Genomic DNA, 16,961 nt, shown 5'->3' on the forward strand with positions numbered 1-16,961 from the left:
CGGAACTCTGCCCTCAAGAACTCATCCTAAGGCACTATTAAAAATTCTTCTGCCTTTACATTTCTCGTTGTCATTGAAGAATTATAGAATGTAGTGGTTAGAAAGGAAACTGGAATTCTTCTTTATATGTGATCTAAAATCCTCGTATGGCAATCTGACAATTTCCCTTCTGTTTCTGAAGAAATATAGAAATCTTGAGACAGTCATTCAGAGAAGGGGCATCTATAGATTCAGCTGCGATAATTGAATCACTCCTGAGTGTTTTCTGCAACGTGGCTCCAATTCTTAGGGCACCCATTTTGCAAATAATAGTAAGTGTTATGATAAGATAAACATTAAATAGCTCTCTTAGTGCCACCTATCTGTATTTTCATATTTTATATTATTTTTCTTCTTATTTATATCAAGATGTACTTTTATTTCCTTTAAAACTTCTTACAGTTTTGTTTTGGTTTTTTTTCTCTTTTCACACTTAACTCCCCAGAAACCTTTGTATTTTTATCTTTTCTCCTTGAAAAGCTCTCCTGGTTTTGCCATGGATTTCCATTTTTGTCAAAGGTATTTTTGTAAGGTGTTGAAACATTAACTAGATTTTCTTCTACATTTTTTTTTTGATTTGATTTGTGGAATGGTTTTCCTAGTGTGCTTCATTTTGCTTCCTAATGGGCCATCTAGCTCACTTGACCTTGTGGACAGTACTATGTGACAGCATCATAATTGATGTTCAGAAAAATGACCTTGAGGTACCAAAAAATATCTCATAATTTAAAATGTATCATTTTACTTATATACTACTTTTGGGTGGAGGATTTCTATTCTGCATAAGCAATAATCCTTGCCTCCAGGATCTTACCATCTAAGGGATAGTATGCACGTGAAAAGGTATAAAAGAATCTGGCACGTCTGTATATGATGAGAGTACCCAAAAAGATATGAGAACCAAGAAATCATTTTCTGCTAGGGTGGTTTGAGAAGTTTTCATGAAAGATTTGAATGGAATTTGAGTTGAACGTTGAGCCTTGGAAGTAATTTTAAGAAGAAAAGAGGGGCAAAGATAGATCATCCTCAGAGGGATGTCTGAAGGACACAGCAAAAACTGAATAAATCAGATTGGTGCATCAGGAAGTTCATATAAGGTAATCATTGTAATGTTGCTGGAAACGTGGATGAGAGTCACATGGGGCAGGGCTTTTGTTGGCTAGGTGAATATTTTATGTTTATTCCAGAGGCCATAGGAATCTATTGATTTTTTTTTTTTTTTTTTTTTTTTTTTGCGGTACGCGGGCCTCTCACTGCTGTGGCCTCTCCCGTTGCGGAACACAGGCTCCTGACACGCAGGCTCGGCGGCCACAGCTCACAGGCCCAGCCGCTCTGCGGCATGTGGGATCCTCCCGGACCGGGGCGTGAATCCGCGTCCCCTGCATCGGCAGGCGGGCTCTCAACCACTGCGCCACTAGGGAAGCCCTCTATTGATTTCTTTAAAAGTTGAGTTAACGACATTATCAAAAACATCATAGGAGGAGGAATATGATCGTGGTATGCAGTGTGGATTAGAGGGGGACAAGACGGAGGCAAAATGCCCAGTTAGGAGATAACTACCATAGTCCAGGTGTGAGCTCACACAGGCCTCATTTAGGGGCCTGTCAGAAGGGCCTTGTTGCGAAGGATGAGGATATAATTTTCAAAGAAGAAGAGGAACTAGTTTGAAAAGAAAGGTGATTATTTTGTGTGTGTGTGATGCTGGGTCATCCCAGTAGTTTCCAGCACTGGGTTAAAAGGGATGGGGCAGGGGAACTTGTGCTCATGCCTTGATACTAGAAAGTGAACAAATGATGACTTTGTATTGACTTTTGAGGAACAAAAAAAGGGAAGTAATGCTGTTCGGAAAACTTTTTTTTTTTTTTCCCCTTTCTAACTAGTTATTATTCCGCTCTTCCTAAGAAAGCAGAGGCTTGGGTTTCTTTTTAAATAAGTATAAGGAGAGCCACGTAGAGTGGAAGGATCTGGTAGTAGAATACTGATTAACCCCTAGAAAATGGCTAGCAACACTCTCTTGATGCAAAATAAATTTTCAGTGAAAATCACAGTGAAAAATTATTCATCTAAAGTTCAGATTCTAAATCCTTTTATTCTCAGCCGTAACCCAGCCAGTTTGGTTCCTTTGACTTATCCTTGGTTTTCTGTGAGTGTAATAATACAGTAACACAGTAATATCTCTGAGGAAGGTGATGGTGTGTGCTTCTGTTGATGCAATTAATATTACTCTTAATATTTTACCTATTATGTTAAAAAGTAGTTTCTTTTATTATTATAAATGCCCTGAATTAGAATGCTAATTTAGTCAATTTTGATAGGATTATCTTAAGTTATAATACACAGGCTTTTTTTTTTTTTGAAGTCATGCATACTTAACCAGTTCCCCGTAGTTATGAGTGGTTAGGTATTACTTCCTGTTGAATTAGCAGTTGCTGAGTAGTTGAGTCTTTCTACAATCCTGCAATCCACTAATGTGATATTTAATGAGGAGACATCAGTCTGGAGAAAGGTAGTCAATATAAATCAGTGTTTACAAAGTGTGATTAACTCTGAAATATTTCATCAATGCTGTGGTCCCAGGCAGACTCTATGCTAATTACTAGAATCTGTGCATGTTTCAGGGGACTTGGATGGACCCTGGGTATTGCAAACATGGAGCAGCAAAATTGCAATTATGCTCGGACCGTCTCTGATGACAATTTATGCATTTGGTCTGATGACCTCCCCCTTCCCAAGAGGGCAATAAACAGAATGCATTTTCATTAAGATACTAATGCACTTAATCACAAGGGGAAAGGGTTAGGAAGTAACGAAAGACCTTCAAGCACTATGTGACAGAGCTGATAGGGGAGAGAGGCTTTATTTTAAAGTCAGCTTCTCTACAAAGCTGTAGGCAGCCCCAGAGCACTTCCCACACATAGTCTTTGGCACTAATTGAAAAATTGCAAGTTAAAGTTTGGATCTTCTGGCGACATCCTTATCACTTCAAATCTGTTGTTACTAACGTAAATGATGTAGACTGTAATATTAAAAATATAATTTCATAGCAGTTTATTTTTATTTATAACACTTCCATGCATTTGGAATTCATTATGCAAGTAATTTAATAAACATGATGATGATGACGGTGATGATGGTGGTCATGATGGTTATAATGAAGATGGTGATGATGATGGTTGTAATGAAGATAGTGATGATGGTAATGATGGTGGTGATGGTGATGGTAATGATGGTGGTGATGGTGGTGATGATGGTAATGATGGTGGTGATGATGGTGATGATGGTGGTGATGGTGGTGATGATGGTAATGATGGTGGTGATGATGATAATGATGGTGGTAATGATGGTGGTGATGATAATGATGGTGGTAATGATGGTGGTGATGATGATAATGATGGTGGTGATGGTGGTGGTGATGGTGGTGATGGTGGTGATGATGGTAATGATGGTGGTGATGGTGGTGATGGTGATGATGGTGATCATCATCATCGGTAAACATTTTCCAAGAGTAAAATTGTATTATAAGGCTCTGGTAAGTGATGAAGCGAGAACCATGTAACTTCAGTCCCTGCCCTCAAGGAGCTTACTGCACAGTCCCAAATTAGCCTGCTGATCATTTTTCACAGTGAGATTTATACTGTTCAGTGTCAGAGAGACAAAAAGTCTGATGCATCAGGGCATTAGTAACCAAAAGAAATCCAGGATGGATGATACTGTAATACTTTTTTTTTGTTTGTTTTGTTTTGGGTTTTTTTTGCCGTACGCGGGCCTCTCACTGCTGTGGCCTCTCCCGTTGCGGAGCACAGGCTCCGGACGCGCAGGCTCAGCAGCCATGGCTCACGGGCCCAGCCGCTCTGCGGCATGTGGGATCTTCCCAGACCGGGGCATGAACCCGTGTCCCCTGCATTGGCAGGCGGACTCTCAACCACTGCACCACCAGGGAAGCCCTGTAATATGGTTTTGATGTTGGTGTTTTTATGGAAATAATCTGCTGGGAGATTTCTTTTGGATCCTCAAATTCTGGAAGACCGCTACTTTGTATGAGTGGATGAAGCATAATTTTAAAGGCTGATTCTAAGCTTAATCTTTTGAAGAGCTTCACCATGTATCTTCTCCTTGTTTGATGCATCTTCAGTTGTTACAGCGAGCATCTGGCTCCATGATATTTGTGACATCCTCATGACTCCCGTTGACTTTTTTTTTGAGGGAGGATGGTAGGGGTAGCAGAGTTGGTGTTGCCTTGGGGTTGCTAGGATTGCCTGGGTCTTGCAAATCTAACAGCTTCTTTTCTTAAACTCTGTGTTTTAGGTAATATAGAATATAGCTGCCCTGCCACAAATGAATGTGAAATCACAAAGCGCAGACGTAAATCCTGCCAGGCTTGCCGCTTCATGAAGTGTTTAAAAGTGGGCATGCTCAAAGAAGGTAAGGCTGTGTGCTACTGCTCCTGTACTTTAGGCTGGGGGTGTGGGATATACAGGGAATTACAAAAATATTAGAGAAACCAGGCAACTCTGGGGTCACAGTAAGTATCCTGAATCTGATAGCAGAATACTCCTCCTTTATACCTGGACTTGCTGATCTCTCGTGGCTAACTGCTTGACATCAACAGGAAGGGACAAGGTAGGACACATCTGATGTGTAGCTAAACCCACCAGGTATGCTTGGCAGTTCGGTTTCTTTTCATTTTTACACTTTGCAGAAGGCAAAGGATGAAGGGTAGCCAAGAGGCTACTGTCATTGTCTTTTTGCTTTCTTTTCACTACTAGGTCTACAGAGGGATCCCCCCCCCCATCTTTACTGAGGTATAACTGACAAATAAAAATTGTGTATTTTTAAGGTAGATGACCTGTATTTCATTAATATATATTTTGAAATAATTGCCACAATCAAGGTAATAACACATCCATCACTTCATATGGGTACCGTTTTCTTTCTTCCTTTTTTAAAAATTCATCTTACGTTTAAAGTACTCTTTATTCTTTTCTAATCTTATCTTTAGGACTTATCTTCTATTATAAAGAGTTTGTAACAATGGTATTAAAATTGTTGCTTTCAGTTGAGGATAACAACAACAAACACAAAATAATAACAATGAGCATGTATTCCATGCTAAACGAATTGCCTAAGTTCCCACAGCAGATGAGGGTAGAGCAAGGAACTGAACCCAAATAGATTTTAGAATTCACTCAAGTCCCCCACCTAAATCAAAGTTCCTGAAATCTTTGTATATTTCAGTATGTCTAGTGAAACTAACGTTTTAGCTTGGAGATGGAGAAAAATTGTTCTTTTCTGTGGGAGGCCTAGGTTTAGTTTTGGGTTTGTTTTTAATATATTTCTGTATGTGTATGTGCTTTGTAGATGTGTATTTTATATACTGCATTTAGGTTTCACTGTTTCCTTCTCTTCAGAAAATTTGCCAGAGTTTAAAATAAATATGATAATTTTATACAGTAACAAAATGGAAATATGGTCATTGAAGTTTGAAAGAATATGAGGTAAATTAAATATTTAAATGTACTGTTTCTGTTGAGTCATAGACTGTATCTTGTTCCTGGGGTCGGCCTTATGAGTTTGTATAATTTGTTGTTACTGGAGATCACCTATTTTTTTTACAGGCTTTTTCTTTTTTTTTTTTAGTAACTTTATTTATTTATTTTTGGCTGCATTGGGTCTTCATTGCTGTGCGTGGGTTTTCTCTAGTTGCTGCGAGCCGGGGCCACTCCTCGCCATGGTGCGCGGGCCTCTCATTGTGGTGACTTCTCTTGTTGTGGAGCACAGGCCCTAGGTGCATAGGCTTTAGTCGCTGTGGCTCGCAGGCTCTAGAGCGCAGGCTCAGTAGTTGTGGCATATGGGCTTAGTTGCTCCACGGCACGTGGGATCTTCCCGGACCAGGGCTCGAACCCGTGTTCCCTGAACTGGCAGGTGGATTCCTAACCACTGCACCACCAGGGAAGTCCCGAGATCACCTATTTTTTAACTGCAAAATCGAAGTAGATCCAAGTATTTATTCCTCATGCATGAACCAGAGCTTCAATTAGGTGTGGCATCACCAGATCTCATAATTTTTCCTGGCTTGTTCTTATTCCAAGATTTTTACTGTGAACCATGTCATAGGAAGATTAATGAAGCAGATTGTATTTGGGTACATGGAATTCATGCTATTTTTCTCTTGTCCACTAAGATTAACTCCTCCACTGGCTAGGAACTAAGAAGATTCTCCCAAAGTCTTCTCATCCTCAACTTGAAAAATAATTGTAAACAAGCGTGTAACTTTATCATGAAAGCCTTATGGAAAGAAGACCAAGATATTTGCCAAGTAAAAAAATAAAATAAAAAACAGATTGCCTGCAGCAACATGGATGGACCTAGAGATTATCATACTAAGTGAAGTAAGTCAGAGAGAGAAAGACAAAAATCATATATATCACTTATATGTGGAATCTAATAAAATGACACAAATGAACTTATTTACAAAACAGAAATAGACTCACAGACACAGAAAACAAACCTGTGGTTGCCAAAGGGGAAATTGAGGGGGGAGGGATAAATTAGGAGTTTGAGATTAACAGATACATACTACTATATATAAAATAAATAAACAAGGACCTACTCTATAGCACAGGGAACTATATTCAATATCTTGTAATAGCCTATAATAGAAAAGAATCCGAAAAAGATATATATGTGTGTGTGTGTGTGTGTGTGTGTGTGTGTGTGTGTGTGTGTGTGTGTATGTATAACTGAATCACTTTGCTGTACACCTGAAACTAACACAACATTGTAAATCAACTTTAATTCAGTAATTAAAAAAAGAAAACAAATTGCTAGTAGGATGATTCAATTTACATATAAATATATTTTATATAAAATATGCTATTAAATTTATATTAAATACAAATTTTATACAAATTTGTACTGTAATAATTTATATTAATACATGCACATTATGATGGTATATGCATGGAGAAACAGAAGGAAGGATAAAGATTGGTACCAGTGTTAACACTGGTGAAAAAAAGTCAGGGTAGGGAGTACTTTTCTTGTTTACTCTATAGCTTTTGGCACTGTTAGGATTTTTCCACAGTGAACACGTTTTGCATTTATAATCCATTTCCTAAATATTTATTAAGTTCCTCTCATGTGCCAAGCACTATTCTAGGCTCCAGTGATGCCCCAGTGAAAACGACAGATATGGTTTCTCTTGTTAGAAGAAAGCTTATGTGGAAGATACTAAAAGGATAACAATTTTAACAAAGGAAAACATATGAATAATAATCCAACGATAACAGCCCAACCCATATGACAAAGAGTTTTCCTCTGAGTTAGGACAGTGGTGATAGCTGACTTTCTTGTGGTGGAAACATTACCTTAGTAATTGCCTTAAACCCCATAGCAGAGTAGCAAACAAAACATATTTCAGAGTGTAACTAGTGATTGACAATAATATTTTTGGTCTTAATTATCTTTATATTGCCACTTAGTTGAGCTATAGAGACTCAAACCAAACTTATGCTCATTTGAAAAGGCTTAATTTAGAGTTTGGACTTGAGGAATCATTATTTTCCAAAAGCAAATCAATGTTTTAAAAATGTTATAAAAGTAATGTATCAATTAACACTTTGAATGGGTATGTCCTAGATTTGGATTTTATTGTTAAAAACTAAACTACATGGAGACACGCCTCCATGTCCAGGTAAATAGGATCTTTTTGAGCAGTTTGATTTTACTACTAGTGTACTCACCTATTTGCCCTTCCAGTTTTAAGGAGGAAGTAGAAAACCTATTTTCCCCTAAATAATTTTCCCCATTGTGTTTTCAAGCAGGAACAATCTTGAAGAGTGGTTAGAGTGACTGAAAAGGTGTGAACTGTGTTTAATTAAACATTGTTGGTGAAAGTAAATAGGACGGGTGCTTATCTATAATTCACACCTCTTCAGTTGCTGTTATCAAGCCTTTAGAGGGACTGTTTTCAAGGGAATTGCTGCTGTTGCTGATATACTCAAAAAATAATTTATTTTCCTTTACTTCCTTGTGCCCACTTTGGTGGAAAAATATCTCTAAGCCCCTTCCCCCAAATAGAAAGGAGATGATGGTTATGAGTAAATATGGAATACTCTTTTTCTTCTGTCCTTAAAAAAATACAGTGAAATATTGCATTACACCCTGCATATAAATGCACAGTTATGTTTGGCCATCTCCTTGGCTCAAGGCTTACCTTCTCAGCCTGGAGAGAATGATACTGTCTTAAATGTATCTTTATGGATGGAGAGGGGTTTCAGTCCCATGCAGTATGTCAGAGATCATGATGTTGTAAATCTATTCCAATGTAAACCTGTTCAATTCGATTACCGGTCCGTAATAATATTTGTCTGTACAACCCCCACGTTGGCCACAGCAGTCCATACAGGCTGATGGCACAGCAGGTCGGGAAATTGACAGACCAAATCTATTTAAACAGAAAACAACATGAGTTCTAGAATCTGAAATGAAATCAGATTTCAACAGCTTTGATGGGAATCTTCTTTCCTTTCACAGGTATTTTTATTCACCTAGCCATGTGCATCTTAGATAAAATGCTGCTTGAGGGAAGTGAAGATGTTTTCATTAAATAGGGCGTTTATAGAAAGATGAGACTTTTACTTTTTTAAAAATAATGTCTTGGTTTTACTGAGTGGCATTTCTACTAATGATGTGAGGTACAAAATGGAAGTGGTGGCTTAGTGGGTCAGCAACTCCAGTTACATCACAGTGTGTGTAATTAAATCCCTATAATACATGGCTTATCGTTAGTCAGCACCAGAATCATGTCCAGATGAACCATGTTTGGTTTTAATATTAGCATTTTTGAATCAAAATATTGTTACCAGTGGAAGCAAAAAAACAGTTGTGTGGGGAAAACAACAAAATGCAACAACATACAACTGTGAGAAGTACAGTTAAAAAAAATGGTACTTTGTTCAAATCCAAGTTGTTGCACCATTCCGCGTCCTGAAAAATCCCCTTCGCTTTTTCTGGGCTCTGCTGTCTGCCAAGCCTCACGAATGATGGGCCAGCATTATTTTTTCGGCATTATACCGTACTGTATGTCAGAGAAAACCCATCTATTACAAGATATCTGGTCTCAACATTCCCTTTTCATTTTTTTCAGGTATTGTTTATTTGAAGGAAAAAACAAGAACTAATCAACGTGCACCTATAAATCTAGTCAAGATTTATTTTTATTTTGATCTTTCTCCTTAGTTATTTAAAGGCTACTGTAGGACATACTGGTTCGGTTTTCTCTCTTTCAGTGGCAAACAGACATTTTATGAAAGCAATAGTTACTTTATTTACGTATAGGATTCGCGGATCCAAAGATTGAAGAAAGGCTTTTTGCTCTTTATTGGCGTGATGGGTTTCACCTTGGCGACTCAAGTATTTTTCTTTGACTCTTGCACATGAGAGCAAGAGGTGCACATTCGTGTGCAGTATTATATTCCCCAGCCAGGCCAGCCTGCATGCCGTGGTACAGATGAACCCAGGCAGCCTGGTGGACTGGTTTAGTTATTTCATGCCAAGAAATCGTGCTTTGCACTTTGCCTTTAAAAAGGTGGTTACTTAACCCTTCTAATCATCACTTTCATCATTTGCAAAGTGGTAGTGGCAATAATAGTATTTGCAAAGAAAATGTTGTTGTGCATAGCCAATAAGGTACTGCAGGTTAGGTGCTCAGCATACCATGTGACCCAGAGCAAGGACCAGATCAAGGTTAGCTGTTGTTGCTGGAGACGGTAGGGGTCAAGCTTTAAGGTCAGGTGGATCTAGATTCAAGCCCTGGCTCTGTCTCCTCCTGGACCTGGGGCAAGTTATATTACCTCTAAGACTCACTTGCTTCAACCTATTTATTTATAAATATGGAACTTAACCCTTTGTCTACCAAAGAAAATGGACAAATCACACACCTTTTCAAACAAGAAGAAATATAAGAATTCTACTAACTTCATAGGTACATTAAATTTTACTGAGGTAACTTTGATATCAGACCATCGTGGATAAAAAATCAGAGGAGAGAAATAAGTTTTAGCACACCTCCATAAATATTAACTGAGCTTCTCCCATGTGTCTGGCAAAAACATTGTGCTTTGGCTTTTAATTCTGATTTTCCACAACTTTGCATTGTGATTTTAAGCAAGTCCATTCAACTCTGCCTTTATTTCCATATGTGCCGGGGAGCAGTTAGACTACTTTCTTTCTCATCTCTTCTATTCTAAAATTCTATAAGTTTTGTTAAAAATGATATAATGTCTCTAGAAACATAGTACCAATATATGACACAAAGATACTTATAATTATTACCGCTGCTGATGACTATGTCCATAAGTTTGAAAATACAATAAGAGCTGTGATTCGATAGACATGGCTAGTGAATTGTGCTACTTTGTAAATTTTGTCTTAACTGAATAATTCTTTGGATGCTTTCCATCTTTCTAGAAAAGCAGGAGGTATGTTATTTTTGTCAAAGTTGATAGAAGTGAGTTGAAGGAACAGTAGAACAATTAATAGGTATTTAAATACTTAGGACTTGAAGTCTTGATCATGTATTTTTGTAGTGTTTGAAACGCTTTTCCTCTTTATTTCCTCACAGCCCCTACCATCTCTTGTTAATAAATTGAAGTGCAGTCAGTAGAGTTTTATTTCTGTGGGCATCTAAAGGCTCATCACAGGTTGCCGTGTTGCTACTGGTCAGATATATTTGAAGTTTTGTTGTTAGATTTTTAAAATAAAAACATTGCCATAAGTGGGAGAGGAGAAGAGCGAGTTTATATAATTTTAAGTGCCTTCTGGGGGAAAATGAGTCATTAAAACAAACAAAACACATAACGATGTTATATGTGTTTTGTCGATAACCATATTTACATTTCATATCTGATTTGACATCTTTAAAGTAAGTTTCTATTACAGAGGTGCTCAATATTTTCCTCCACTTTTTAAAAGTCTAAAAAATAGAAGGGTGAAGATTCTAGGCTGACAGTTTACAAGAGATGGTATAATCGTGAGTCTTCCTGTTCAGGGTAAAGTCAAAGCAGTGGTTGGGAATCAGCATTTGAAATAAGTTATTCAATGTGGAAAGGTGCAGGACATTACAGTTTTATTATCACCTTAAAACCTCACTGACAGGAAAATAGTGGGACCCTGAGTGCCAGATTCTCATTAATCAGATGAGGAACTCCAGGTTCAGAGAGTTTTAGTAACTTAACCCAAGGTCCCATTGCAGATCAGTGGGAGTGAGATGAAAGTCAGGTATGTCATATTCTCAGGCCCCTCCTGTAGCTCTATCAAGCCATGTTGCAGGCTTGGCCCAAAAAGGGGTCTTTCCTGCTCCAGCTGTGGGTCGATTGCCCACCATCTCAGTACAGCAGGCCAGTAGTGGCCCGAAATATTCATTTAAGGGTGGAGAAAATGGGAAACAGTGCTGGCACTCCCAGGAAGCAGCAGAACTTGTGGGTTTAACAAGGGGTTTGTGCCTAAGATACATGCATAAAGGGCATTCATAAGGAAGGGACTTTTCCTTAGGATTCTGAATGGGGAAACCAGACTTTTCACCTGGAGTTTAATGAGGCCACTGAAGATACAGATAATGGTGGGGATAGGCCCAGGAAAGGTCTTTACGGGATAACTGAGCAGCTAGAATATTGGGCATAGAGTGAGTTGGAGAAGGCATTGTGTACCAGGAGCTGTGGAGGTGAGAATGGCAAGGTTAAAGATGCTGCATGGAGGGACTTCCCTGGTGGCGCAGTGGTTGAGAATTTGCCTGCCAATGCAGGGGACACAGGTTCGAGCCCTGGTCTGGGAAGGTCCCACATACCATGGAACAACTAAGCCTATGCGCCACAACTACTGAGCCTGTGCTGTAGAGCCCACGAGCCACAGCTCCTGAGCCCATGTACCACAACTACTGAAGCCCACGTGCCTAGAGCCTGTGCTCCGCAACAAGAGAAGCCCCTGCTCACCGCAACTAGAGAAAGCCCGCACGCAGCAATGAAGACCCAACGCAGCCAAAAATAAAATTACTTAATTTTTAAAAAGATACTGCATAGAACAGTGCATTCAGGTCCGTTCATTTTGGTCAAGCTGAGTTAGTGTCTGTTTCTAGATAGGTCCCTGGGAAAGAAATTAACCTGAAAAAGTATGAAGATCTAGAATGATCTTTCATTTTCATTTCTTGGGTCTCTAGTACCTTAAAAGGCTCATGCCATGTATGCCCTGCGTAAAGCTTTTGGCTTGCCAAATCATTTAAAATCCATCAAGCATTGCCAGTCTGTGTAGAATGGAAGGCCCTCATCTTTTGCTCTGTCTCATCGATTAATAAGACCTACCTCATATTTAGGAAATCTTTGAGTGGAAAAAATGATAGGAGTATAGAGGATTCCTCCACAGTAGAGGATTCTTTGTCCAGAGACCCTATTCATTCTGAGCTATCTTATCATAATCCATAGTGTATACTTCCTATTTCTACTTTTTAGTTTGGAGAAGGCATTGTGTGTGTGTGTGTGTGTGTGCACATATATACATACATATGAGACAGAGCACAGATTATGCATTTATTCATTTAGCTGACATTACATCTCTCCAATCAGTTGTCTTGAGCCCCCAGGTTATAAAGAAAACTTATCCCAGAACTGTTTTGCTGCAGCTACAGCTTGTGTTTTGATTTATATATGGCAGTGGGAACTCAGAGCCTTCTGGGTTTACCCTATCAGCAGAAGCAGCAAAGAGCAACTTATCTAATGACCCTTCTGTTTCATATCTTCCATTTTAATAAAATGTTCATTTAAAGGCTGTAGCATTTTTCCAGGTAGATTCTCTTTAAAAAATACAAAAACTACTCAGCCCATTTATTAACAAACAGATTTGTTTTTGCTTACTTAAAGAACCTGCTTAGTGCAATTTATCCTAGCAAAATATCTTTTGTAAAAACCTCTGAATAAGACGTTGCCAAGGTGAATTTTTTTTTCCCCCAAGTCTAATATCATTATGCTACCAAGTCAAAAACAGAAATTATCGGTAGGGAAATTTGGGTTCCTACTGCCTTCAAAAAGGAGAACAAAGAAAAGGAGAAAGCTTTAATGGTATTCAAGGAATATATTTCTCTGTTAGATGACAGTTAGTAGAACTGCATTGACCTCACTGGTATTTCTTGCACTCTCTGTTGTAATATTATCCTAAGAAGCTCCCTCATTAATGCAGAGTATTAAACAAAACTCCCAAGTTATAATGTAAGCAATAGCAAAGAGCACCGTTTTCGTGAGCTCTGTCTTGACATTAAGCTGTTGGGAATATACTTAAGGTGCCACGAAAACTTATTTCGTGTACAGGTACTGCACTACCAGATGGTGACTTTCGGGTTTTTTTTTTTTTGTCATGCTTTGTTGGTATGAAAGCCTGAATAGTCTTAAAATGAATAGCAAAGATTTTGAGGGTAAGAGTAATAACACTTATTCGTGAGAGCTCAGTGTGCATTAGGCTATGTACTATGTGCTTTAGTTGGATTTTTATTTTTTTGTTAAGCCTTACGGTGACCTCCAGAGGTGGGTATTTCCCCATTTCACAGAGGAAAGAAAAGCTTAGAGAGATTATGTTACTTGCCAGAGCTCTCACAATGCATGGTGGAGTCTGGGTTTTAGAGCAGGCTTTCTGGCTCTACTGCTTATTCTCTGTATTTGTTTAATACAGTAGGAGTATTCTATATATTTAGCTTGGGATTCTTCAGCGGCTGTGGGTATTATGAGATACTGAGCTCTTAAAAGATTACTTAAATAAACCAGTTTTTTTCCGAACCAGGGCTCCCTTTTGATTGCTTTGAGTTCTTCACTTCATGTCCGGAAATAGAATGAACTGTGTGGAAAGACAGTAAGTTTCCCATCACTGTGAGAGATGATGTAGAGAACAATTTCAAGTGTCATGTGGGGATTAGACTAGAAGATCTTTCATGGTGACTTCCCACTATGAGATTCTTGAGATCTCAACATAAACTTTGGAATAACTTGCCAGTTATAAACTGTGTGAATAAACATCAGCAACACTTAAGCTGTTCAGTTCCTGGGAACCCGAATTCGGGGGTCTCTGTGTCAAGCAGTGTGTGACATCTTATTTAAATCCCAGTTGGAGCAGAGGGGAACGTTTTGTTCGGTGACATAGTTTTACTCTCTGGCTCCAGTTTTTAGTTAAGTGAAGTTCAGAACCAAATTCCTTGTAAGTTTGTAGAGAGCAGTGAATCTGAGTCACTGACTTTGAGTACCATCTGCCTCAGTTGTTTTGAGGATGTGGCCATAGTGGACCACTGGGATATTACAATCTTATCTGTCTTATAAATGGGGAAAATTGAAATACTAATGTTTTCAAGATTTGTCCATGATTCTGTCTCTAACCCATGTGAGTCTTAGTCTATCACATATTTCCTGTGGACCTTTGGTTCTCTGGAACCATTTTGTATTTATATATTTTTCGAAAATAACAATTACATTAGAAATGAAGTGGAGAGATTCTCTCGTGTGATCTTACCAAAGGCAGCACTGAGAATTATTTGAACTGAATACATCTACCCTCGCTCGCTGCCTTCGTGTGAGAGAGGACAGAAAGATTGCAATTATAAGGAATGGTTCTTTTAGCTTCCTTCCTCATGCTTTAATGGGAATACTATTAATAGTTAATCATTTATTTGATTGTCCTCATTTGTCATTTCCATTTGTGAATTTGAAATAGGAAGCCAGCATTTATCTAATATGCTACCAATTTTTATTCCTTTTGGATTATTAAAAATCCCCAATGGATTTTGCCCCAAGGGGGAAAGAACCTGCTTCAACATTTGCTCTTGCACTAGAAGCCTAGTGACAGCATGGTAAGTGGGGAGGGGAGGTCCCCGCCATATAGGACTCTGTTGGATGTGGAATTTTTCCCCACCAGCCTCCAGACAACAGATTTTTGTTCCTTTTCACCAATACCCGCATATATCAACGTGGCCCTGTTGTTTATGACATTGTGCTTAAATTTAATGTAAAGGAATTCTGGTATATATTTGAATAAGGCCCGTTTAATGAAGAGCTCCATGGTTTTATTTCCTTTGGGCACCATTCCTAACGTGTTAGTTACCGTACTTGTTGAGGCTACGCAGAATTCTGCTCCCTCTGTGTTATCCAAGGCATCAGACGTGATTTCGTTCACTCTGAAGTCTCTCTCTCTTAGTAGGTTGTCGAGCCACCAACCAGCTTCCCTGAGGCAAGCTGTCTGCAAAAGAATAAGCCAGCTGGCTCGGCCAAGGTTGATCAATGATGAGCGGCAGGCTGGGTTCCAGGTTCACAAAAGCCACTCAGTGGAGAGTAGGTCAGCGGCTTCCCCAAAGCCAATTAGCTGGCAGAAGTCTGGGGTGCCTGGTGCTAGCCAAATTCCCTGAGCCTGATGGTACTGGTGGGGAGTCCATCCTTGGGCTTCCTGGCAAACCAGACTTAAGTGAACGGCAGATTGTGCTGTTGGAGAGCCAGTGCGGCTTTGTGGCCACGAGAACAAATATCGAGGCCCTGCCACTCCCACCCAGCCTGCCCCGGGCAGACAGCACAGCCCAGGCGCCTTCGAAGCTGCTTCCCAGGTGCCATGGAGTTCAGCTGAGTAGCCACATCCTCATTTTGTTTTTACCTGACTTCAGCTTCTACGCTTTTTAATATTGACGTGACTGTGAATCATGCCATCAAAAGAGAAGCACATGGAAATGAGTTTGGAAGCAGGAAGCTTTATAGAGACCTTTGACAGGAGCGTGAGGATTTCCACTCTTAAAGCCCCAATTGCAAGAGCCCCTGCTTCTACACGGCGGTTGGGATATCATGGGTCCGATGTCAGAACCCAAAGGGAGGGTTTCTTAGTGATTGCCCTTGGGTTACCCTGTCTCTCCAAAAATGATGTGTATCTAAAGTCATAATCCTTTCCCTATTTTTCTCAATGATTACATTTTCAACTGTGAGTCTTTTCTACATAGGCTGCGTAGTCCTAGTTTTAGGTGCCTGGGCTGTTTGATTAGCATTTTTTAGGTATATTTGGGATGCGGGAAATTGAAGGAGTAGACTATGTAAGAATGAGATCATTTGCATTACCTTGTTTCACTTAGCATGTGTTTCTCCTTAGCTCTGTATAAATTTCCAGTTCTGTTTCTCAGTTCCAACCGGCACGTTACCCACTAAGGAAGTGAAGTTCATTTTGCCCGGCCTGCCTCTCAGTTCTCAGCTACAAGTGTTTTCCTTGTGGCCTCCTGAGCCCTTATCTAGTGGCTTCTCCATGTCCAGTTAATTTCCCCCAATTAAACTTTTCCCTCATACCTAACTTTTTGGGGGCATACAACTTCCTCTTCCTTCCTCTGCCCTCCCCCCGCCCTACCTTTTGAACATTTTTTTGTTCCAAAATTTCTTCTAAAAGCAAAGTTTCTTCACCACCATAGTGAGTTGCCATTTGGTGGTTTCCAAGCTTATGACCTCCGTAATTATCCCCTCCCTGTGCCACCCCCCTCCCCCAGATTCACCCCCTGCTCTCTTAGACATTTATCCCCAGGCCTATTAAGTCTCTTCAGTATCAACATTATCATAATCATTAGTATATTTGAAGCCAATTAAATGGCAATTACTCTGACCTTAGCCAGTCTTAGGTTATTATCAATTCATGCGTAATTTGGAAATATTTGGAAGGAATGTGGATTCTGGCCTTATGGTCTAATCGGTGTAAATATTTCTACGTGCTGTCCAAGAAATACAGCCTGTTCATCATAACATCTAGAGTTGGGGTCGGGCTATTCCTCTGTAAGCTGCTTTCTAGCAACTTATGGACCGAAATCATACATGTTCGCCAAACCCGTCTTCAAACATTTATTCATCCACTTTTTATCCACCCGTTCAATGAATATT

The 16,961-nt window shown here is 39.4% G+C and overlaps 1 protein-coding gene across 4 annotated transcripts in view; it reads left to right on the forward strand.

The window, feature by feature from the left end:
- ESRRG (estrogen related receptor gamma) overlaps nucleotides 1-16,961 on the forward strand; it is a 598,949-nt gene that overhangs the window by 447,332 nt on the left and 134,656 nt on the right. For all 4 annotated transcript variants that reach the window (XM_033430465.2, XM_049712394.1, XM_049712389.1 and 1 more), the window contains one exon: nucleotides 4,345-4,461. In XM_033430465.2, the coding sequence (XP_033286356.1) occupies nucleotides 4,345-4,461 (117 nt within the window). The remainder of the gene's footprint in view (nucleotides 1-4,344; nucleotides 4,462-16,961) is intronic.

The sequence above is a fragment of the Orcinus orca genome, chromosome 1, assembly GCF_937001465.1.
Source record: "Orcinus orca chromosome 1, mOrcOrc1.1, whole genome shotgun sequence".
Classification (NCBI taxonomy): domain Eukaryota; kingdom Metazoa; phylum Chordata; class Mammalia; order Artiodactyla; family Delphinidae; genus Orcinus; species Orcinus orca.